At 36.1% G+C, this 25,290-nt stretch overlaps 4 protein-coding genes across 5 annotated transcripts in view; 2 read left to right on the top strand and 2 right to left on the bottom strand.

The window, feature by feature from the left end:
* Positions 1-6,779, bottom strand: part of LOC107736060 (WD repeat-containing protein 59-like) — a 13,933-nt gene extending 7,154 nt beyond the window's left edge. Inside the window, exons 1-18 of the mRNA XM_016547570.1 lie at positions 6,726-6,779; positions 6,508-6,518; positions 6,096-6,176; positions 5,981-6,018; positions 5,787-5,875; positions 5,580-5,696; positions 5,402-5,479; positions 4,833-4,989; positions 4,669-4,748; positions 4,458-4,590; positions 3,487-3,611; positions 3,198-3,362; positions 3,011-3,112; positions 2,765-2,909; positions 2,044-2,113; positions 1,766-1,919; positions 956-1,012; positions 248-381 (exon numbers count right to left, since the gene is read on the bottom strand). Coding sequence (XP_016403056.1) covers positions 248-381; positions 956-1,012; positions 1,766-1,919; positions 2,044-2,113; positions 2,765-2,909; positions 3,011-3,112; positions 3,198-3,362; positions 3,487-3,611; positions 4,458-4,590; positions 4,669-4,748; positions 4,833-4,989; positions 5,402-5,479; positions 5,580-5,696; positions 5,787-5,875; positions 5,981-6,018; positions 6,096-6,176; positions 6,508-6,518; positions 6,726-6,779 — 1,790 coding nt within the window. The remainder of the gene's footprint in view (positions 1-247; positions 382-955; positions 1,013-1,765; positions 1,920-2,043; positions 2,114-2,764; positions 2,910-3,010; positions 3,113-3,197; positions 3,363-3,486; positions 3,612-4,457; positions 4,591-4,668; positions 4,749-4,832; positions 4,990-5,401; positions 5,480-5,579; positions 5,697-5,786; positions 5,876-5,980; positions 6,019-6,095; positions 6,177-6,507; positions 6,519-6,725) is intronic.
* A 53-nt stretch (positions 6,780-6,832) lies between these two features.
* On the top strand, positions 6,833-11,343 carry LOC107735390 (RNA-binding protein NOB1-like). The gene is made up of 9 exons (XM_016547090.1): positions 6,833-6,954; positions 8,288-8,420; positions 8,540-8,673; positions 8,769-8,840; positions 9,013-9,153; positions 9,243-9,500; positions 10,451-10,548; positions 10,683-10,827; positions 10,981-11,343. The coding sequence occupies exons 1-9, from the start codon at positions 6,886-6,888 to the stop codon at positions 11,245-11,247; spliced, it is 1,317 nt and encodes a 438-aa protein (XP_016402576.1). The 5' UTR covers positions 6,833-6,885; the 3' UTR covers positions 11,248-11,343.
* A 1,497-nt stretch (positions 11,344-12,840) lies between these two features.
* Positions 12,841-19,594, bottom strand: cog8 (component of oligomeric golgi complex 8). Of its 2 annotated transcripts, XM_016547057.1 has the most exons (6): positions 19,243-19,594; positions 17,431-17,638; positions 15,966-16,493; positions 14,800-15,090; positions 13,666-13,834; positions 12,841-13,555 (listed from the first exon to the last, which is right to left on the bottom strand). In XM_016547057.1, the coding sequence occupies exons 1-6, from the start codon at positions 19,569-19,571 to the stop codon at positions 13,149-13,151; spliced, it is 1,932 nt and encodes a 643-aa protein (XP_016402543.1). In that variant the 5' UTR covers positions 19,572-19,594; the 3' UTR covers positions 12,841-13,148. The 2 variants fall into 2 exon arrangements, with proteins under 2 accessions (XP_016402543.1, XP_016402548.1); XM_016547062.1 differs by lacking the exon at positions 15,966-16,493 and having other exon boundaries at positions 14,800-15,618.
* A 44-nt stretch (positions 19,595-19,638) lies between these two features.
* Positions 19,639-22,531, top strand: nip7 (NIP7 nucleolar pre-rRNA processing protein). The gene is made up of 5 exons (XM_016547069.1): positions 19,639-19,783; positions 20,425-20,511; positions 20,831-20,969; positions 21,415-21,555; positions 22,208-22,531. Exons 1-5 carry the CDS (start codon positions 19,728-19,730, stop codon positions 22,325-22,327), a joined length of 543 nt encoding a protein of 180 aa, XP_016402555.1. The 5' UTR covers positions 19,639-19,727; the 3' UTR covers positions 22,328-22,531.
* The last annotated feature ends 2,759 nt before the right edge of the window (positions 22,532-25,290 follow it).

The raw sequence follows: 25,290 nt of genomic DNA, 5'->3' as shown, positions 1-25,290 counted from the left end.
TGTATTAAATCTATATTCATTCATATAGTCAAATCGAATCGAGAATTGAAATCAAAAATCGAATCGAAATCGAATCGAATTGAGAGCTTGAAAATCGAAATCGAATCGAATTTGAACATCTGAATCGATACCCAGCCCTAGTCACAATATTGGCAGTTGATGCTGTAAGTTGTCGCTGTTACTAACAAGAAAGATGTCATCTGAATATGACCTGGAATGCATTTCTGTCTAAGAAAACACAACATACACGTATGTTTCCCCGAGGGCTTTGTGCACAGGAAGCAGACATGAGATTTCCTGGATGATGACTTTGCCAGCCAGTTTGATGGCTCTGCTGCTGTAGTCTCCTCCCTCTCGCTTGCCTTTCCAGCGACGGGATTTCTGAACACCGTAAAAATGACAAACAGCAGGATCAGTCACTTTCTGATGAAAATAAATAAATCAATCATATCCTAAATGAATCCTATGGTTGTCAGTATGAGAAAACCCCTTTCGAGAATATAATTATAAATCCTTATATATATTCAATTATTATTATTATGCATGTAATGTTATCATTAGAATTACTATAATCATTTATTAAATAAAATTAAATAAAATCATTTTAAATAAAATTAAATATTTTTTTCTAAATGCTTCATATTTGTTAAATTCACAAAAAAAACTTGAATTTTTTTTTTTTGGGGTGACAAACTGATTGGTTACAGTTTTACATGCAGCATCACATACATACGAAAGAGGGAAAAGGGATGATCTTTCATTTTTATGATCTGGAAACAACAGCTAAATTAGTAATACATTTTTTTTCAAAGCAGAAAATACAGGGAAAATGTAGAGCGGTGATGTGCCATACAAGAAATATATGACAGCAAATAACAAGCAACAAAACATTTGGCATTAGAGCAAGTAGATTAGAGAGACAGAATAAGTGTGAGGGAGGGGCAGGGGTCAATACCGGACAGTCATGAATAGTCTGCACAGACCACCGGCGGGGAGCAGACAGAGGGGGCTTCTGATTGGATAAAACAGACCACAGCAACATGAGTGAGGGACACATGCCACCAAAACTCAACAGGAGAAGGACAGCACAGAGAACAACAGTGACAATGAACTGAAAATGGTGCTTTTGAACCGGTGGAATAAGCGGGTGGATGGGTGGGATGTGAAAAGCAAGAATAACAACTCAGAACTGAACAAAAAAGTAAAACCCATTTAAGAAATCATGTATAACCATTTCTGCAGACAGGCAAACACACAGGGCCATTTCACTTTTAATTTTAAATAAAATTAAATATTTTTTTCTAAATGCTTCATATTTGTTAAATTCACAAAAAAAACTTGAATTATTATAATAAATGTTAAAAAGCTGTTAAGATTGACAGGAGCTAAAGCATAATTTGAAATATCATTAGGGTCTAAAATTATTAAAATATTCAGTACCAGCCATAAAATTAAAATTAAAATATTTAACAAAACTTTAATCAAAAAGTGATTAAAAAGTACTAAAATAATAATAAATAATTTATTTACACATAAATCATGTATAACCATTTCTGCAGACAGGCAAACACACAGGGCCATTTCACTTTTAAAAGCCCTCCCAAAAACAACATGAACAGAACAGAACAGAACAGAACAGAATAGAATAGAATAGAATAGAATAGACTAAATCCTAACCACCTGACCATGGCTGCTGAATATAAATTTGCTTAAACGCTCAAGCTTCCCGCCAGCACTAATTTCAGTCCTGTGTGACGAGTCTCACCCGCTCTTTGTAGTAAAACGATGATATGGACACTTGGTCTTTGTCTGTGCGTGTTGGGCTCCCGCTGTACAACCTCAGGGTGGTCTGAGACTCCGTTCGCATTTTCATGGGCGTCATCATCCCGCTGTGATACGCTGAGAGAGCTGACAGCGACCTGCACATGCACACAGACTACATCTTACGACACGTGCTAAACTGTCTTCCACTGTATTCAAATAATAATATAGCATAACATTCCATGTTTCAGATAAAGCATGCAAACTGGATCGAATATTCACCTGGGAGTAGGTTCAGTCGGAGGGACTGTACGATGCATAGTTATGGGCCGTGTGAAATAAACCAAGGAACCTAATAAGCAAATTAAGTTGCAATTTATGTGTTGGATTTAAATTTCAAAACAAAAGTTTGGAATAATGAAGATTTTTTGAAGTCTCTTATGCTCATCATGGCTGCATTTATTTGATCAATAATACGGTAATAAAAAAACAGTAGTATTGTGAAATATGTTTACAATTTAAGAACATTATTTTATTTTAATGTTTTAAAATATAAATTATTCCTGTGATACAAAGCTGAATTTTAAGCATCATTGCTCCAGTCTTCAGAAATCATTCTAATAAAACAATTTGAAATTTTTTTTGCTGCTTATTAATAATGTTTTGTAACATTATACATTATAATTACATAACAAATTACATTTTAAAACATATTAAAATAGAACGCTGTTCTTTAAATTGTAATAATATTTCACAGTATTCTTGTTTTACTGTATCTTTGATCAAATAAACACAGCCTTGATGAGCATAAGAGACTTCTTTAAAAGACATCAAAAAATTATTTATTCCAAACTTGTGACCAGTAGAATATATACATTTTACATATTTTATATTACAGACAGAAATAATGTCTACTTCATGCATCAGTTTGGCATTCAATTAATAAACCGTGGACCAATATTAATATGCGTAGATGGAAGAAAAGGGTCATATCCCAGCCCACCTGTCCCACAGAAGCGCGCCCCTGAGGTGCGTGGGAAGGGGATGTTGGAGTCCTGGTACGAGCCGTAAGTGTTGCTTACTCGAGGGAAAGCAGGAAGTGCAGGAGTCACCGGGTTGGTGAGCAAGTAAGGGTTTGTACCGTCCTCCTGGACATCCAACAGCAGACAGTGAGTTAAAAACTCATCATGGAAACTATTGGTAAATGTGTTTGAACAAAATGATGAGTACAAAAGTAAAGCTCACTCACCATGACTCCATCTGACTCTAAGCAAGACACCAGCTGTCGAACACATGGCTCTAAGCAGTTCTGGTTTCTCTTCACCTTCTGAAGTGACGTATCAGTCAGGATCTACAAAAGAGATGAGGCTGCTTCAACATGACATTGTTCAAAGCTTTGACTAAATCTCAAGCGTGATGGGTGTTAGAGTTTCAACCTTCTGTATCTTGGTCTTCGTGGAAGACGAGATGTTCGTCGGAGAGACGAACTGGAAAGATGGAGCTGCATTGTTGGGATACTGGGCAGGAAACTTCACCACGAGACGGACACGATTGGCTCCGCAGTCGGCCGACACAAAGCAGCTGCGGTTGACGGCATCCATCTACAAGAACATTAATGTCACCGTCTTATTTATGTTTGACTGTTATAATTGCATCCCATTTATTCGAATTCTGCAACATGGCACTCCACATAACAGACAATTTTCAGCAATCACAGTGACTGACCTCCACATTGACATTGCGAATCTGTAAATTGACTAGAGAAAACTCTTGCTGCAGAGTCTGAGGCAAACCTGGTACGTCATTCTTACCGCTGGACGACAGGCCAGACTGAGGGCCGTCAAACTGATCTGTGAACAGACAGTAATTTACATTCATTAAAACTAGGATCTGACTGGAACATCCACTTTTTCAAATCACCATAAATGAAGAACGGGATCAAAAATGAAAATTCAATGCATGCATAAAGGGATTTAATAATCAATAATAATTATAAAATATTCAATGCATTATTTTTTATTCAAAATAAATGTTTTAATATTAGTAGAAAATCTACCAAATTCAGATCCACAATTTACTTTATGTGCATCTTATATTTTTTATATGTTCAAGTTTAGGGTCGGTATGATTTTTTAAAATGTTTTTAAAAGAAGTCTCTTATGTGCACAGAGACTGCAAAAACAGTAACATCGTTAAATATGATTACAATGAAAAGAACTGTGTTCTATTTTAATATATTTCGAAATGTCATTTATTCCTGTGATGCAAAGCTGAATTTTCAGCATCATTACTCCAGTCTTCAGTGTCACATGATCCTTCAGAAATCATTCTAATATGCTGATTTAAATAAATAGATAAATAATATATATATATATAATTTAATTTCATAAAAATCCACCAATTCCAATCTACTTCCTGTGAAGATTTCTATTTAATTCATTTATTGAATTCTATTTGTTTATTCTATTCTCTTGTATTCTATTTAGCCACACAACACAAATAAATAAATAATAGACTTAAATAAATATAATAGATTTAAATAATAAGATTTAAATATAAATTGATAAGACAGGCAGACACACCGTGCTCACAGCTACGTTCATGTCTTCAGCAATTATGAGTGGAGTCAAAATAATTAAATGAATGAACCATAATGCATCAAATCCCTGTCAGAGCAACTCTTCCCTTTTTTTCACCTTGTGAGTTGTCCGCTGTGAATCCAGGGCTGAGCGGAGGTTCGGAGTCTTGGAACCTCAGCGTTTTCTCCGTCTCTGTGGTGAGAGTCAAGCCCTCCATCAACTCGTCCGCAATGTCATTGGCACAGCACAGCTACAGATCACATGAGTCCATCAGTCTCAAGCATAAAGTCACCAGCTGTAGTGAAAGGATTGAGTTCATGAGCATCACCTTCTGAAGTTGAGGATCTACTCTCCATATCCTCAGGGTTTGATCTCTAGACCATGTGACCAGCTGGCAGTCTTTGGAACCTAAAATACAGAATGGATTGTGTTTTTATTCAAATGAACCACTCGTTCACATAATTATCACCATCTACTGGTTGCTCCTCTCACCTTCTTTCTGCGGCCTCCACTGAAACTCAAGTACAACATCGTCGTGGCCCACGAAAGCGTGAACAGGACTGTTCAGTTCCAGCGTGCTCCACAAGAGGAGGCTGTTCTCTCGCCGTAGCTGAGGAACCATCACTGTAACCAGGCCGTTAGAGAAAGGCTGAACAGTAGAAAAGGATGGATGCAGTGAGTACTTTATAATATGCTAATTCATGTTTACTGGAATTATACATGGCATTTCAATGATGCAAGTATAAGGGGAAAAAGTACACTTCTGGACAAAAATTAAGATTTTTTTGTTTTGTTTTTGCAACAAGTCTCTCATGCTCACCAAGGCTGTATTCATTTGATCAAAAATACAGTAAAAATTGTTTTAAAGTAACTGATTTCTATTTTAATATATTTTAAAATATAATTTATACATGTGATCAAAGCTGAATTTTCAGCATCATTACTGCAGTCTTCAGTGTCACATGATCCTTCAGAAATCGTTCTAATATGCTGATTTGATGATTGGTGCTTAATTATTAATAATGGTTTTTATTATTATAAATGTTAATTTCAAACTGTACCGTGTATCTGGCCTTCCACACAGGCACCTGACATGACAAGATATCAAGGTACTTCCGGGGTTGTCTGTAGTCCCAGAACTTTTGGAGTAAATCCATACAGACACAGAATCAGGTAAAAGTTCAACTGCAGCAAAATAACAGAATATGAACAATACGATCAATAACTAATAATAATCACCCGAACAGAGTTGTCCTGACTGGAAGTAGCCAGGATGTACTCGTTATCAGGGTGCCAGTCCAGACCATGAATCTTTGACAGGTGGGCGGCTACATACTCCACTGCAGTGTTGGGTTTCTGAAGCACAGAACGGTAAGCAGACAGATTAATTGATAACCGATTCCAGTGATGATTATATAATCATAATGCAGCAAGTAACATAATCACCCTCTTGTCCCAGATTCTGACATCACCATCATGACTTGACGCCAAACAATAGTGATTTTGTCTGTTCCACTTCACCTGAGAGGCTCCAGCTAGAAACGTGACAAAATAAAAACAATAAATAAAAGGACAGATGTTGCAGATCAAATAACCTTATTGATAAGTTATATCTGGACTCATTAAGTTTTTACACTTACCCACGGCAGACAGAGCCACGGTTGGCTTTCGAGTGTCCCTGGAAATGATGAAAGAAAGGCGTAAAATATGGTGAAAAAAAATCCCCTTTATCATGCACTCTTTGTCCACGCTCACCTTGTGTCCCATATGTAGATGTATGTGTCGACAGAACTCGTGACAAGAAACTCCGGTTCAAACCATGACCAGTCCAAATCACTGAAACAGTAAAACAGTCTGAAAAGTTATTTATAATATCACAAATATTTGTTATATTAGAATATATTATTTATACTCTCAAGTTTCTATAATTCTTTTCACAATACACTTTGTAACACAAAAGGAGCTTTACAGAGACTCATAATTTCAATGTTTATAACATCTTAATGCTTAATTGTACACGATTTAGTAGTTTAGAGCTGGGCGACAGTATAATTTACATTTGGCGATAATCTAAAGGTTTGCTCAAGCATTTCCTAGTCATTGTTGGGATAAGACAAAATCATCAGATTTCATAAGCAGCGTTTCAGTTTGACGTCGTCTGTGTTACCTTATAACACGTGTGTGTACACCAAATACACAAAATAATGTTCTTTTTAGCAGCATCATATGACCCCTTTAATAAACAAAAGCTGTCATTCAATTCAAAGCTTAATAGACGTCGCTGAGTATTGACATGGCAGCTGTGCATGGTTATTGCTCTAATGCTTGTGAAAACTACTTTTCTAACGCATCTAATGCATGCATCTAGGTGTAGTGACTGCGTACCTGCGCATCTCGAAACTCCACCACCACATTCTCACTACTCCAGCGGGCCGCCATCTTCACCCACCAGAACGTCAACAAATGAAGTGATACTAACGGGACGACAGTGTCTTCTCGCGAGAACTCGCGTGTCAGCCGCTTCTACTCAGTACCCACTGACAAGATGGTCGCGATCGTAGTGGAGCATGTTGTGGCAGATGCTGGCGCTTTTCTCAAAAGGGCTCCTCTGCAAGTGAGTTATTGTTGATGACGTTGGCCTCCTTTTTAATAATTTAATACTGCTGTCCAGAAATGTCCGTTTTAATGACTGTGACGCAGGATAAATTACAGAGCTGACACGTGTGCTGTACTGCGGTGTTTTGACCAAGTTACTGGAGTTAGAGTAAATAATTGATAGATTGTATGTTGCCACGATTGTGGTGTACTTGATTACATAAAGGCGACACACTAACAAAAAATAACATGGTACTACCATGTTTTTGCACAGTGTGCCATTGTATTGTCTTGGTGTATTTTACCATAGTGCGTCAGTTCATTCATCATGGAGAATGGTGACAAATTATGGAAGACTTCCAATTGGACGACTAAGTAATATGTATTTTTACATCTAAATGTTTTATATATAATATTGTGAAATATTATTGCAATTTAAAATAATGGTTTTCTATTTTATTATACTTTTAAAATATAATTTATTCCTGTCATCAGAGCTGAATTTTATCAGCATCATTACTCAGTCTTCAGTGTCACATCCTTCAGAAATCATTCTAATATGCTGATTTATTATCAATGTTGGAAACAGTTTTGCTGCTTAAAGGGGTCATATGATGTTGCTAAAAAAGAACGCGCTTTCACAACGAAACACACAGCGCCTTTACGACATGGCGGCAACAACAATACTACAGCCAGAATACAAGTTACACCTTCTTTCGTTGCGTGAACATTTGGGCGGAGTTATGCAAATCTTCCCACATCATGAGGTAGACATGCAACTTTACAGATCTTCTTTATGCACCAAGAGCTTGTAACACTCCAAAGAGAAAGGAAAAATTGAAATCGCATCATATGACCCCTTTAATATTTTTTGGAACCTGTGATACTTTTTTTCAGGATTTTCTGATGAATAAAAAGTTCAAAATAACAGCATTTAGGCCTATTCAAAAAAATAAATCTTTGGTAACAATATACACTACCGTTCAAAAGTTTGGGGTCAGTAATTTTTTTTCTTTTTTTTGAAAAATGAATGCTTTTATTCAGCAAGGATGTGTTAAATCACTGATAATAATTCAGCATATTAGAATGATTTCTGAAGGATCATGTGACACTGAAGACTGGAGTAATGCTGATGAAAATGTAATAATATTTTACAATATTACCGTTTTTCTGTATTTTTGGTAAAAAAAATGCAGCCTTGATGAACAGAAGAGACTTCTTTATAACACATTAAAAGTCTGACTGATCCCAAAAGTTATCGCATATCGCATTTTTCTTCAATATCGCACAGCCCTAATATATATGCATACCAGACATATCTGTTATCACATGTTTGTTTGCTTTACTTTTAGGAAATTGGAAAGAACATTTATACCTTGAAGGATGTTGTTGATGAAATTCGGGATAAACCAACAAAAAGGAGTTTGGCTTTTTTGCCATACAAGCTCAATTTCAAAGAACCGTTTCCAGAGCACGTACGATTTGGTAATAACTTATACTATTACTAATGCGTCTTATGTTGAATGTCTTTATTTGAATGCTGAAACTGTGTTATGGGTGATGATTTATGCATATTAATTTTTTATTTACTTTGAAAAACACAGTTACAGAATTTGCTAAAAAGACAGGAGACTATCCCAGTCTTTCAGCAACAGACATCAAGGTCCTGGCTCTGACTTATCAACTGGAAACAGAGAATGTGGGAACTGAGCATTTGAAGAAAGAACCTGAGAAAAAGGTACTGATGATTGATTGATTGATTAATTCATATCTTAATTCACATTCATTCACATCTGTTCTAGTTTTCAACACAGTTTTCTGTTTGTGTTTCAGGTCCAAATATTCAGTACACAAAGACATCCAGAGACTCCTGTTGGCATTGCTGGTTTCCATTTTCCATCAAAAGTAAGACATTACTTGCAAATGCAAGTATTTGAGTAATGTTATTAAAATGAATATCCAAGGCTTCTTCCAGTTTGACACCAATGTTTTTATAGAAAAAGTAAATATACATAGACAGATAATGCAGATGTACCTTAAGGGCTCCTATTAATTTCAGCTTTTTTCCCCAAAAAAGTCTTCAGGCAAACAAAGTACAGCTGTCCAAATCCCACCTACAACAAATGAGCCACAAGACCCTGATACTTCACAGTTCAACACCTTTCAGTTTTGGAGGAATCCTCTGCCCAGCATTGAGACTGACCTTCTGGAACTGCTGGTGAGGAATCCGACAACATCCAAACTGTTGCCACAGTCACTTTAGACCAAAATAAATCCTATTTTCCTTCTTTCTTTCCTTCTCTCTAGGCAGCAGACGCCATCACAGTCACAGACAAACTAGAGTCTGTTGACCTGTCTGCTGACAGTCAGCTGGCTGAATCTGAAGATCAAGATGGCACTAGTGGAGACCAACACGAGGAAGAAGAAGAAAGCAGCGATGAGGAGGAGGTTGGTGGAGGTTGGATTACTCCCAGTAACATAAAGCAAGTCCAGATGGATGCTAGTAACTGGGGACCGACAGCAGATGTCAGAGTGGGCTGCTTGACCACTGACTTTGCCATGCAGGTACTTGTCATTGATTAGACATATTGGAAATAATCAATTAAAACATGTTTTTCACAGATTTTATAATATTATATTTTCCCAACTGTGAACCTTGTTTACATTAACAGAAAAAGTTATTGGATTATGAAAATGAGGATTCTTATTGTTCATTGTAACAATGTGTGCTGATTAAAGGAATAGTTCACCCAAAAATGAAAATTTGTTGAAAAATGACATCCAAGATGTAGATGAGTTTGTTTCTTCATCCGAACAGATTTGGAGAAATTTAGCTCACCAATGGATCCTCTGCAGTGAATGGGTGCCGTCAGAATGAGAGTCCAAACAGCTGATAAAAACATCACAATAATCCACACCACTCCAGTCCATAAATTAATGTATTGTGAAAAGCTGTGTGTTTGTAGTTAACAAAACTGTCATTAAGACGTTTTTTTACTTCAAACCATTGGTTCCAGCTAAAATACGAGTCCATAATCCATAATATTGCTTTCTGCTGTGACAAAGTCATCACGTCTGAATCAGGAGAGAAATCTGAAACAAACACTGTTTACAATTGAAAACGGTCCAAAACAGTTCTGAACGAATATGTCGGTGGATTTTGATGAGAGAACAACAGGGGATGGACTTTTTCACTGGAGGAAGCAATATTATGCATTATGGACTCATATACACATACTCAGATTAGTTTTTTTACAAACATGCAGCTTTTCACTTCACAAGACATTAACTGATGGACTGGAGTGGTGTGGATTACTTGTGGATTATTGTTGATTATGTTTTTATCAGCTGTTTGGACTCTCATTCTGACGGCACCCATTCACTGCAGAGGATCCATTGGTGAGCAAGTGGTGGAATGCTAAAATATTTCTTTAACCATGCACATTAAGCAAGTGTGATCAATTATGTCCATTATTTTGTCACAAAAACCTAATGTCTTGTTGTTTTCCTGACAGAATGTTCTGATTCAGATTGGACTGCATGTGCTGTCTGTTAATGGCATGCTTATTAAAAACACCAGGAGTTACATTCTGCGCTGTCATGCCTGCTTCAAGTAAGTGATGGACTCACCTCGGAAAAGAATAACAGTTTTGGAGCAGGAATAATTACACATTTATAATAATATGTGATGTGTGTAACTTTGTCACTGTAATTTTTTTCTTCTTGTTGTTGTTTCCATATTTTCAGGACAACAACAAACATGAACAAATCTTTCTGTCCACATTGTGGGAACGACACCTTGAAGAAGGTTGCTGTCAGCATTAACAAGGACGGCACCATGCAGATGCATTTTTCCAGGAATTCAAAAGTGCTCAATCCAAAGGGGAAGAGAGTGAGTAATGCTTTGGATGTTGTAACAGTAAATGTAATGTTATATATGAGCTAAATGCATAAAAAATTTGGAAGGCATTGCATGAGTAGTGTCATATAAATCAATGTTAGTAATCATGTACTTATGGTTTGTTTCTTCTCTTGTCCTCTGCAGTACTCTTTGCCTTTGCCACAAGGAGGAAAACACGCCAACAACCCACACCTGGTGGACGATCAGCGTTTCCCCCAGCAGAGATTGTCTAAAAAGGCTCGTCAGAAGACTGATGTGTTTGACCCAGACTACCTGGCTGGCAGCTCTCCGTTCTCCGAGCACGATATCTACAGCAGGTCAGCCAACTTACAGCTGCGGGACGCTCAGACTGGAGGAGGAAGACAACGAACAAATCCTAACGCAGCACGCAAAAAATGTGTTAAGAAGTGATTATGTTCTCACCCTACCTGCAGATTCTGGACTGGAAGCCTGAAACATTGAATTCTTGATTCTTGTGATTTCTCTTAATAAATCGGTTTCATCTTTCTCTTGACCTTAGGTTTAACTCTATATCACAAAATATTTTCCATAATCTACCCTCATACCAGTTGAAATTGTGAAATGGAAATCTTATTTTTGTGCTAACTTTTAATAACTTGCTTTTCTGATCTAGATATAAAAGACACTTTACAAAGACAATCTGCTATTCCATGCAAACTCCTCTATTTTGTGGGAAAAACAGAACACACTTGATTCATTGTAATGAATATCAAAATAACAGAAAGAACAACCCAATATTTTTTATCCAATTTTAATAAAACTTTTCCCCCCAAAACACCCTAGAAAATATGAGCAAACAAAAAACATACAACAGAAGTGAAATCTAATATGTAATCAAATTAAAAGTACATACAGATGCCACAAAGGTATATGAATGCTTACGTCAAAATTAAAGGGATAGTTCAGCTAAAAATAAAAATGATCATTTACTCACCCTCAAGTTGTTCCAAACCTGTGTGGGTTTGTCTCTTCTGTTGAGCACAAAAGAATATAAAAGAATGTTGGTAAACAGTTGGCTGCATGTTATCTTAAGGGTTTTCCCATTGTTTTAGTTTTAGTATAACATTATAATACCATTCATATTTTTACTTTTTTATAATTTAAAGAAGAAACCAATCCAATGTATATTTGACATTTGAGGCTTAATACTATAGAAAAGCACTGAAGGTTTTTCAGTTAGAGTGTTTTCAGCTTGTTTATTTTCATATAAAAATACGGCATGCAGTTGTATCAAACAATGGTATAAACATAATTCAATGTAAATTGTGATAATCGTAATTAATAATCACAATTTCAAGGGAATAATCGACAATTATGAGTTTTGTCATAATCGTGCAGCCCTAAGTTGGCGGTAGCCATTGACTTCTATAGTGTGGGAAAAAAAATACTATGGAGGTCAATGGCTACTGGGAACAGTTTGGTTAGCAACATTCTTCATTCTTTGTGTTCAACAGAATAAAGAAACTCACACAGCTTTGGAACAAGTAGAGGGTTTGTAAATGATGACAGAATTTTTATTATTGGATGAACTATCCCCGTTTTAATGCCTTTGCATTAGATAAGCTCCATCTGTAGACGAATGATGCACAAGCTTTTCTCAGAACTACATTATTATTATTATTTATTAAATCTTTTTGCAATGACATTTCACCAACTAATCGCCCGTGGTTTTTAGTATGCGTGTGAAGTCTCAAGTTCTCAAATTCATACATGTTTTCTAACAGAGAAACCACAGGTTTAAGTCACCACATTAACTATGAATACGTTCCACTAACCTCAAACAGAACATTTATTTTGTCTTCATTTTGAACAGTATATCATGTCACCATCTTTTTGTAAAATGTTTTGCTTAAAAGTGCCATCTTTCTTTTTTAATAAGATAAATGCCACTTGAGTTTATATCTAATTCAAAGACATTCAGACACTCTCCTCCACATCACGAGTAGACACGCCCCTTATTGCTGATTGGCTACAAGTTTGTTTTGCTATTCGGCCCGAATCAGTTTTCTAAAGTGTTTTTGAAAAATCACATACCCTGCCTTTAAGTGTCCCAATACTTTTTGGGACCATTGTAACTTGTAGAAAACATGTGATTCAAAGAACATATTTTTTCCCCCGACTTAAATATATTATACCATTTTTAATTACATTACATTATTAATCAAAAAAATTAAGTTGCAAATAAAAATGCGAACCAAGCCCTGGTAAAAGTATATCCAGATAGTTATTTGCTATAAAAACAAAGCTTAATTTTTTTAGGACCCCTAAAAACACACTGCATGTAGTGCTTTTTATTTTGACAACATCTCCTCAACATTATTATCTGTTGTGGAGAAACCATCTGGCCCTGTCAAGTCCTGTTCATCAATGGTCATTTCAGTCTCTTGGCTTGGGTCGTTTTGCTCTGTACTGACCGCTTCAGCAGAAATGTTCTCAATTTGAGAAAGATGAGGATCAGATGCTGACACAGGCTCTTGTCGTTCAGAGAAGACAGGCTTTTCTTCTTGAAGTGTTACAGGTTTGAGTGCAGTCGAGGGATCTGATTCAGCTGTGGTCAGGCTGCTCAGATCAGTGCAGAGCTCCAGGATAGAGGTCACGGGCTCCTTCTGGGGCAGAACAAACTCCAGCGGCTCCAGAACTGTGTTCACATTGATGCAGCCAAGACTGCCATACTTATAAACCTGGGTTGGAGGGACACCTACAATACAAATACAAGACAAACCTGCAAGTTAACATCAAATGGTGTTTGCAACCCGTTTTATTTTTGTAATGTGACAAAAATTTCGATGTTATCCTGAGGATATTCACCTAGCATGAGAGCAAGCTGGGCTGGAGGAAAGAGAACTTGTAAACATCGGTTCAAGAATGGCACCATGTCTTCAGCAAATGCACTGCAGAACTGAACAAATAAATCCCGTTCACGGCTACTGAAGGCAGATTCCTCGGCTCGATGGAAAACCAGGATCAGCTTGGTCACCTAAGAACAGAATAACACTGTTACATCAGAATCTGTCAAAATGAGAGAATAATTGTTCAAGGAAGCAAAGTAAATATGTCTACATATTTTCCTTTCATAGTCGATTTGAATTCAGTCAATCTACATTCTACACTACTGTTGGAAAGTCTAGCAAGTTTTTTTTTGAAGAAATTCTTAAAATCACACCAAGGATGATAACTATAAAGCTTTAAAAATTGTTCTAATTCTAGAATATGAGATTATGGAAGTCCACACCATAACTATAACAATAACACAGGGGAACAGTATTGGAATACAATATTGGAATGATATGTTCCAATCACTTTCAGATCATTGACAGCCAATCAGAATCCATCCTGCTTTATAAAGAGCTCAAGCATTTAAAGTGGCAGACGACAAAACTGCAGTGTGCTAATAATGAACAGAACCTTACCATGCTAAAATAGTTATTGTTATAATTAGCATTCTTTGTGTGAACGGGCGTTTATTTAGCAAGGACGCATTAAATGGATCAAAAGTGACAGTAAATACATTTATAAGTAACGTTACAAAAGATTTATATTTCAAATAAACGCTGTTCTTTTTAACTTTCTGTTCATCAAAGAATGCTGAAAAAAATGGATCAGTTTGCACAAAAATATTCGGCAGCAAAACTGTTTTCAGCAAGGACGACAATAATAAGAAATGTTTCTTAAAGCAGCATATTAGAATGTTTTCTGAAGGATCGTGTGACACTGAAGACTGGAGTAATGATGCTGAAAATTCCGCTTTGGATCACAGGAATAAAATACATTTTAAAATATATTCACATAGAAAACAGCTATTGAAATGTGTAATAATATTTCACAATTTTTCAGCTTTTACTGTATTGTGATGAAATAAATCCAGCCTCGATGGCAATAAGAGGAAATAAAAAACATACCTGTAGTATATATTTCTAACATATTATTTATGTAATTAATTACCTTAATAAGGGCTTCCTCAACACATCTGCTAACTTCTTGTGCGAGTCCAATAGGGCAGCACAGTCGTAAGTCATTGAAGGCTGTCAGGACGTTATTGAGGAAGCAGGCTAGAGGTGGGAAATCCAGCAGGGCCATGGGGGGCTGCAGTGTGCCCGGCTGGGTGCTCGGGACCGCCGGAGGAATGGTGCTTCCAAGTATGGACGGCAGAGAAATCAGCGTGTACAAGTTCATATCCTCTTGGAACTTGTCCACCGCTTCCTGAACAGCCTTCCGGAACGTGTCCATGGCAACCTGCTGAAATATGGGAGCGAGTTGGCCACGGAAATCCGCCCCGACCCGGCTAAATGAAAGGCCGAAGTACATGCACTGGCCGAGCAGAGAGTCCAAGCGGCTTCCCACACCACGCTGGAGGTCCCGATCGAGGGTCTCCAAAAACTGCGCCGCCTGCTGCACCACCCAGCCGTGAAAGATGGCGCTCTCGTTCAACGCCTGACCGCCGGGCGGCAGCAACGGATCCTCGTCTGAAAATATGGCGCGATACTGGGTGATGATGTCGAAGAGATGCACGCGGCAGGTTTCGATGGTTTTGGTAATGTGGAAGTAAGGGTCTTCATCCGGGACGGCGGCGAGAATAGAGCGCAGCCAACTTCCACGGGCTTGCAGGAACTTGACACGCAGCTCGGCTTCGGTGAAAACGTCCATTCTGCGCAAGTATCCGATCACGCGCAGGCAAACCGGGAGCTGTGTATTACTACGCAGTTGTTGAAGAAGTTGGTTCAGCATGAGCTGAGCAGACAGTCGAACCTCGTGCACAATTCCCTAAAAAAAACACAAACAGGAATATTATTTAGTATAAAGTATTTGTTGTTTTTCAGACATGTTTACAGTCCACCAGGTGAAAAACATAAATCTGATCAATTACAAAAGTAAGAGCACAACAAATGTACCATATTTTCTGGAATTTAAGTTGTTACATTTATCATCTGAAACGCGCTGCAAAGTATATTCCAAAGCGAATTAAATAAATAAATAACAGGAAAATTAATACAATATTTAATTAATGAGTAAATTGAATTAAAAAAATAATCGAATTAATCGTGTTTTTTTTATAATCTAGCCATTTACTCCTTTATTTTTTCCTACCTTTACAACGTGTCCATGGCAACCTGCTGAAATATGGGAGCGAGTTGGCCACGGAAATCCGCCCCGACCCGGCTAAAGGAAAGCCCGAAGTACATGCACTGGCCGAGCAGAGAGTCCAAACGGCTTCCCACCCCACGCTGGAGGTCCCGATCGAGGGTCTCCAAGAACTGCGCCGCCTGCTGCACCACCCAGCCGTGAAAGATGGCGCTCTCGTTCAACGCCTGACCGCCGGGCGGCAGCAACGGATCCTCGTCTGAAAATATGGCGCGATACTGGGTGATGATGTCGAAGAGATGCACGCGGCAGGTTTCGATGGTTTTGGTAATGTGGAAGTAAGGGTCTTCATCCGGGATGGCGGCGAGAATAGAGCGCAGCCAACTTCCACGGGCTTGCAGGAACTTGACACGCAGCTCGGCTTCGGTGAAAACGTCCATTCTGCGCAAGTATCCGATCACGCGCAGGCAAACCGGGAGCTGTGTATTACTACGCAGTTGTTGAAGAAGTTGGTTCAGCATGAGCTGAGCAGACAGTCGAACCTCGTGCACAATTCCCTAAAAAAAACACAAACAGGAATATTATTTAGTATAAAGTATTTGTTGTTTTTCAGACATGTTTACAGTCCACCAGGTGAAAAACATAAATCTGATCAATTACAAAAGTAAGAGCACAACAAATGTACCATATTTTCTGGAATTTAAGTTGTTACATTTATCATCTGAAACGCGCTGCAAAGTATATTCCAAAGCGAATTAAATAAATAAATAACAGGAAAATTAATACAATATTTTATTAATGAGTAAATTGAATTAAAAAAATAATCGAATTAATCGTGTTTTTTTATAATCTAGCCATTTTACTCCTTTATTTTTTCCTACCTTTACAGTTAATACTTAATATTTTTTGCAGGTTCGGTCCTCCATATATGTGAGTATAGTGCAATATAGTAAATTTTTAGGCTGGGCGTTTATGATAAATGTTTATAATGAACGTAACTATAAATACTTATATTTTTTATTCCTGTCCTGAACAGAGGTTTAAGTGATAGTTCACCCAAAACTGAAAATTTTGTGATCATTTACTCACCCTTGTTCAAAACCGGTATGTATTTCTTTCTTCTGTTGAACACAAAATATTTTGAAGAATGTTAACCAAACAGTTACCACTGACACTTAGCCATTGACTTCCATAGTATTTTTTTTTCCATACTGTGGAAGTCAATGGCCACCAGCAACTGTTTGGTTACCAACATTTTTCAGAATATCTTCTTTTGTGCTCAACAGAAGAAAGAAACTCACACAGGTTTGGAGCAACTTGAATTAATACCCGTATTTTACATTATTTCTGATTGTAATATTAAAATCTGAGTTACACACCAGTACGGCTTATCTATGCATTTTTTCTTTCAACAATGCAGTGCGACTTATTTTCCGGAAAATATGGTAATAGTGAAAAACTGTGATTACAGGTGCAGAACAGTGTCACATGTACCTGAATGACAGGAAGTGATGAATGTTTTTTCTCCAGTCTCTTCACATAAGCAGCAAGCTCCAGCGCCTCCTCATAGTATCCGTTACGCACAGACGTGTCCATCAGCTGAGGGATCTCCAGAATCTCCAAGATCTCAGTGTGTCGATTCAGTGTCAGGCTGTTCATACGCCTGCTGACGCTGATCTCCTCTGCCTCCTTAATAAAACCTCTGCAAAGAAATGACAAAACAGCAACCAGTTACTTACAGCATTTCTGAACATGTTTTATAACGAGCACTGCACTGTAATACGTTTGCTTGGATTATGTTGCAATGCATTTTTTCTCATTGGCCTATTACAAAAATTCAAATGATGATAACTTTCATTAATAAGTAATTAATTAACATTATATAATGCGTAGCATGTATGTACACTACCGTTTTTGTTGTTTTTGAAAAAAAAAAAAAGTATACTTTTTTCAGCAAGGATGCATTAAATTGATAAAATGTTACAAAGACATTTATAATGTTACAAAAGACTTCTATTTCAAATAAATGCTGTTCATTTAAACTTTATATAAAAGAATCCTGAAAAAAAAGTATTAGTTTTCACAAAAATATGAAGCAGCACAACTGTTTTTTATCTGATAATAAGAAATGTTGAGAAGCAAATCAGCATATTAGAATGATTTCTACAGGATCATGTGACACTGGCATTAAATTGATAAAATGTTACAAAGACATTTATAATGTTACAAAAGACTTCTATTTCAAATAAATGCTGTTCATTTAAACTTTATATAAAAGAATCCTGAAAAAAAAGTATTAGTTTTCACAAAAATATGAAGCAGCACAACTGTTTTTTATCTTTGATAATAAGAAATGTTGAGAAGCAAATCAGCATATTAGAATAATTTCTACAGGATCATGTGACACTGAAGACTGGAGTAATGATGCTGAAAATTCAGCTTTGCATCACAGGAATAAATTATATTTTAAAATATATTACAACAGAAAATAGTTACTTTAAATGGTAATAATATTACATAATTTTACTGTAATTTTGATCAAATAAATACAGTCTTGCTGGACACTTGAGTCTTTTTTCAAAACTATTTTTAAAATCTTACCAACCCCAAAAAATTTAACAGCAGTGTACATTCATATGAAAACAGATCAAATATGGATATATTTTCAGACTATTTTAAAGTACATTATGATCTTTTAAGCATTGGGTTTAAATGTATGTTTCTTGAAGAAATAATAATTATTTAAAAAATATGAATAAATGTAAAGTTATCACACGGTTACCAAATCTGTCTATATCAGAATCAAAACTATCCATCTGCAATGTGCAATTCATTCATTAATGATCAGTTAAACGTTATACAAGTTTAATACATATTAATAAATCAAAAATTATAACTTTTAAGTTATAATAGCTACTAATGTTGTCCATTCACGCAATCAAAAAATAAATTAAAACGAATTCAGTAAGATAAAAACAAACAAATACATCATCAAATCAATAAACAACCTGTCAAACTAATGTCTGCAGTGTTGCCAAGTCCGCGGTTTTCGCGCGGAATTGAGCTACATTAACACTGTTGCCGCGGGTTGAAGCGACACCAATAACGTGATGTTTATCTCCTGGAATGCGAATTTTTCCAGAGGAACCACGCCAAAACAAACGTGAATTTTACCCCCCGGAACGCGATTTTTATCGGGGGAGCCCCCACGAAACGCGGATTTGTTGTGAAAACCTGGCAACCCTGTCTGTCAATCTATCGTTACGTCCTCCATTATTTTCTACACAGACAGAGTGAAGCACAGACCCGCATCTCTCAGTAAAGCTGGGGAGTTTGTGCAGTAGTTTAGAGAGGCAGTTCTCCACCGTGCTGAAGTCAGCGTAGATGTGCTGCGTGCAGTCCGCGGTCCTGATGAACGTCTTGTAGTTGGTGAAGGCCAGTTCTCGGGTCTGCTGCAGGACCTGCGCCCGCTCCTCCGCCAGACGCTCGGGCTCCCGGTTCAACTCGTCCACACCGCACGAGCTCAGCTGCGACAAATACGCCGCGAAGTCCGGGTTCTCGCTCCAGTTCTCAGGAAAGCTGTCTTTGAAGATCGAGGCCAGGATACTCTCATCTTCCACGTCTACGGCAGCCATGATCGAAAGTGTTGATTCAAAACCCTACGGCAAACTTTATTTAAACGGCACGACGTCACTTGTGTGCGACGGACTGAACCCACGTGGCCTGTGCACCGCGAGAGCTGCGGTGTTTGTTTGAGTTTCTTTAGCAAGAATATAATTATTCTTTTCATCATGCGTCCGTTAACAGACGAAGAGACAAAAACGATGTTTGAGAAACTCTCTAAATAGTAAGTGACATGTTTCGGTAAGACTTAATTAGAGAAGGAATTAGTATAGTGTCATCATGTCGTGTAAAAAACATAAGCTAAACTATTATACATTCTTAAGATGTATAGTTTATTTATTTTTTACTGTTATTTGTATTATATTTGGCAATACTTACATTGATATGATTTGCATGGTTTTGTAATATTATTTACAGCTCGTATTTATATCATTATTTTAAGTATTGTGTATGTGTGTTGCATAATATAGCCCAAGATTATTTTAAATTATGACTTAAAGTATGTTTTAATACTAGTGCTGTCAAACGATTAATCGCGATTAATCGCATCCCAAATGAAAGTTTTTGTTTACATAATATATGTGTGTATACTGTACATTAATTATGTGTATATAAATACAAACACATGCATGTATATATTTAAGAAAAATGTTATGTTTATATATAAAATATAAGAATATAAATGTATATACATGTAAATATTTTCAAAATATATAATGTATGTGTGTGTATGTATATATGCATAATAAATATACACGGTACATGTTCGTATATGTAAACAAAAACTTTTTAATCGCGATTAATCATTTGACAGCACTATTTAATACCAATTGCATTAAGTACGCCCAATTTTTGTGTTTCTAGCATTGGGGAGAATATCAAACTTCTTATTGATCGGCCTGATGGGACTTACTGTTTCAGACTTCATAATGATCGAGTATATTATATGAGGTAAGGTTGTCTGCTGTCTTTGTTATTTAACATTCCTATTAATTGTGACATTAAATATGGTCTCCATAAACATTTCCTGTGGAAGTTTCCTATTCATTTGTAATAGCCAGTTTGCTTAAACAATTGATATGTTGGACTGAAAAAAAGATTTATGTTTTAATTGAATGTACACTATAGATGACCTTAAAGTGAATAGAGGATGGAATAACACCAAAAAGTCCAGTTTTGCTTTCATTGAGTCTTTAATGTAATGCTAATGTAAATATGAATTTGAAATAAATTGCATAGTAATCTTATTTTGTCATCTTGTACATTTTAGTGAAAAAATCTTGAAGTTGGCTACAAATATCTCCCGAGATAAACTGGTATCTGTTGGCACGTGCTTCGGAAAGTTCACGAAAACACAGAAGTTCCGTCTGCACATCACAGCTCTCGATTTCCTCGCGCCATATGCTAAGGTACATATTCATTCTGATTATGTATTTTCCAGCATTAACACTGTTATTTTCCTGTTTATTAGTGTGAAGCTGCTTTGAAACAATCTGTATTGTGTAAAGCACCATAGAAATAAATGTGACTTGATTATATCTATATTTATTTATAGACACTTTTTGGCTCTTTTTCTTTTGGTTTCTTGTGTGACTCAAAAAAAAAAAAAAGTAATAATATCAAAAAGTTTTAATTTTGTAAAAAAAAAAAACAACAACTTGATTTATATTTGTCTACAATACACGTTTTAATCATTTTAGCAGAAGCCTTTAGATCAATGTTTTTTAAGATCATCATGACAAATTCAATCAAGTCACCTTGGACACAATCAAGTATGTCCAAACTTTTGACTGGCTATGTGAATATAGTATATCCTATTTCATAATGTAACGTGCCTCGTGTATGCCACTGTAGTTTAAGGTGTGGGTGAAGCCGGGATCAGAGCAGTCATTCCTGTACGGAAACCACATCATGAAGTCCGGCCTGGGGAGAATCACAGAAAACACAGCGCAGTACCAAGGAGTGGTGGTGTATTCAATGGCAGATGTACCGCTGGTGAGACATATTTGTTTAAAAATCCTCAAGGTGGAACAACAGTTGTCATGTTACATAAATAGTTCACAAAAAAATGAAAATTTGCTGAAAATGCATTCCCTTTCAGGCCATCCAAGATGTAGAGGAGTTTGTTTGTTCATCAGAACAGATTTGGAGAAATGTAGCATTCCATCACTTGCTCACCAATGGATGCTCTGCAGTGAATGGGTGCCGTCAGAATGAGAGTCCAAACAGCTGATAAAAACATCACAAGTAATCCACACCACTCCAGTCCATCAGTTAACATCTTGTGAAGAGAAAAGCTGCATGTTTGTAATAAAAACATAAAAAAAAAATATTACAAATACACAGCTTTTCACTTCACAAGATGTTAACTGATGGACTGGAGTGGTGTGGATTACTTGTGATGTTTTTATCAGCTGTTTGGACTCTCATTCTGACGGCACCCATTCACTGCAGAGCATCCATTGGTGAGCAAGTGATGGAATGCTACATTTCTCCAAATCTGTTCTGATGAACAAACAAACTCCTCTACATCTTGGATGGCCTAAGGGTGAGGACATTTTGAGCAAATTCACGTTTTTATGTGAACTGTTTCTTTAAGTATTCAGTGATCTTGAATGGTGCTCTTACAATCTTCATCTCTTTTCAGGGCTTTGGAGTGGCAGCGAAGACCACACAGGAGTGTCGGAAGGTGGACCCCATGTCCATTGTGGTTTTCCATCAGGCTGATATCGGCGAGTACATCAGAAGTGAAGACACTCTCACATAAGAGGATGTAATATCTCCTGTGCTCATGGACAGTTCATCACATTCTGGTGATTGGATGTTCCCAACTTTAAATTCAAAGCATTGCATTCTTTTGGGCTGTTTTCAGTGTTTAAACAATATTTGTTATATGTGACTTTTCATTGACTATTTCTGTATAAAAAAAAAGTAATAAAAAAAAAACTTCAAGGTTTTGAAATAACTGTAATTGTTTTTGTGATTTTATGAATTATTTTCATCTGATTTTAAAATGATACAGGGCAGCTAGGTAGTACCAAACCAAACAGGATACAAAACTAGATCAAACCAGACCAGTCTTACACAAACTAGTTAAAAATAAATGTTTGTTAAAAAGAACACTGACTTGCTAAACAGGGTTCACACACCTTTTGACCAATTAATTATTTTTTTTCCAGTGTGTTAATATGTGTTCTGTTACTGTAAAAGAAATAACACTAAGAGCAATTTATTGCCAATGAAATATTCATATTATCTTCAAATTCCACAGCTTGATTTCCATTATTTTATTAACTATATTTCCAAGTTTTTAATGACGGTGGATACACTGATTGAAGTACTGCAAATCAAAGTACAATAATATTTTCTTCTTTGTAAAACAGGCCATATATTGTCAATTTGGGGTCAGTATTTTTTTTTTTAAAGAAATGTTTTTTTTTTTCAGCAAGGATGCGTTCAATTTTAAATGATCAAAAGTGACGGTAAAAATATTCAACATGTTACAAAATATTTCTATTTCAAATAAAGGCTGTTCTTTTGAACGTTGTATTAATCAAAGAATCCTGAAAAATGGTTTCAACAAATACTAAGCAGCACAACTGTTTTCAGCTTTAATAAATGTTTCTTGAATGCTAAATCAGCATATTATACTGATTTCTGAGGGATCATGTGACACTGAAGACTGGAGTAATGATGCTGAAAATTCTGCTTTACGCCACAGGAATAAATTACATTTTAAAATATATTCACATAGAAAACAGGTCTTTTAAATTGTAATATTTCACAATACTGCTCTATTATTATTATACTATATTTTGTTCAAATAAATGTAAATCTTTGGTGAGCATAAGAAAAAAAAATCAGGTTCACACTTCAATAGCTTTTAAATCTAATGACTTTATGTAAAAGAACTTTACATCATAAAAGAACATCATAACTTCATGACACCTGAAAGTATCAGAACGATATTTGTTTACACCATTTATAACAGACATAATTTCATAATCTTTGTGGCTGTACACCCTGTTTCCAACATTTCCAAGTTCAGACTGCTAAAAATGCAAGCAAAATTCAGCAAATGACCCGTTTCCTGCTCAGTGAAGTCTGCAGCACTGTAAAGGTCGAATGTGGGGAAAAGGTGAAAGTTGGAGACAAAGTTTCCAGATTTTGTTGATACTATCAGACTGATGATGGGAATAGGCTTGGTTGAACCACCAAGAAATAACATATGTAATCGTTTATTCCCTAATGCTATTCTTCTGAGGTTAATGAAGGTCATTTAAAGGGACAGTTCACCTTCAGTTGCTGGTCCCCATTGACTTCCATAGTACGGAGAAAAAAACAAACACTATGCAAGTCAATGGGGACCAGCAACTGAAGGTGAACTATCCCTTTAAGAGCAAACATCCCTCTTTACAGTCAGTTTTACAGTCAAGTATCATCTAAAATCACGTAAGCGTGTTTTAAAAACAGAGTTGAGGTCAGGCAAATACTGTTGCAGTAGTAATAATAGTACAGAACGCAAAACTCAAATTATTCTAATGCAAAGAAAACGGTCTCTCTTCTACCCAATTAACACAAGGTATAAAAAGCACGAGATACATTCTTAGTGATGTGCTGATAAAAAGGCAAATCTTCTCACATCAAATTCAAAACATGATCTTCAGGATGATCTTCTGCATATAGTACATATTCCCTTATAATAACTCATAGACTTGTTTAGAAAGACTCGAAACGTTTCTTTAAAGTAAAAATAAACTACACCAAGCCATTCTAGTTCAATCTGAGTTACACTGCATGAACCGTCTGCATTGTTCTGATGGTTTGTATGAAAAGCCAGTCATAATAATGAGAAGGGAATGTGTAAAACAACGTTTCATTGTCATATGAGAGTCATTACATTAACAATGAATAACAAAACTGGCACACAAACTCATTGTAACATAAATAAAATGCTGGAATTACACTGATATTAATTAATGGCAGAGTAACATAAGTCTTTTACTTGATCTATAATCATTTATCGAAGAATCAAATGTCAGACTGGCTCAGATTTTCAATATCCGTTTATCTCTAGTCTTTTGTGTTCAAATGCAGTTGGCTTCATCTTTTACATTGGACTTCTCGAATGGCTGTGATACCAGAACCAAAGCATCAATACATATTCAAATATTGTAAACATAATATCCGTGAGCATTAACACACATCTGTTCTGCTTGGTAAATAGAGTGGTTTTCTAAGCCTCTTAAAATCTATCTAGAGACCTATTGAAACTGGCCTTTTAGTGCTGTGATATAATGTACTGCCAGTGTTTTTGTTGATTTTTTAAATATATTTTGAAAGTAAAAACAACTATGTTCTAATCATACAGCAAGGCGATCTCACTAAGCCAGTCAACAACATAACCAGGCCATATTTTCACACCAAAATAAAACAAAACAAACAAAAAAGTAATTTATATATTACATAAGTCTATATTTAGGAACATCATGGATTTATGGCATTGTGACATTATTCTCATTTAAGTATTATTAAAAATATAAAAAAAATTATATTTGATAACTGACAATTTTTCATAATTAATCAGCAAAAATTACCGGAAGTGAATGAAATTCTATGATGTAAAATATTTTAACTTTTAAATAATATAATTTATTATTTGGTTATATTTTATACAAAGACAATTTTTATTACATACTATATATAATTTAAAGTAACTTAAAAAAAAAA

Source organism: Sinocyclocheilus rhinocerous, unplaced genomic scaffold (genome assembly GCF_001515625.1).
Source record: "Sinocyclocheilus rhinocerous isolate Xijiao unplaced genomic scaffold, SAMN03320098_v1.1 scaffold942, whole genome shotgun sequence".
Lineage (NCBI taxonomy): Eukaryota > Metazoa > Chordata > Actinopteri > Cypriniformes > Cyprinidae > Sinocyclocheilus > Sinocyclocheilus rhinocerous.
Note: the sequence above shows the minus strand (reverse complement) of the source record. Positions and strands in the feature narration are given on the sequence as shown.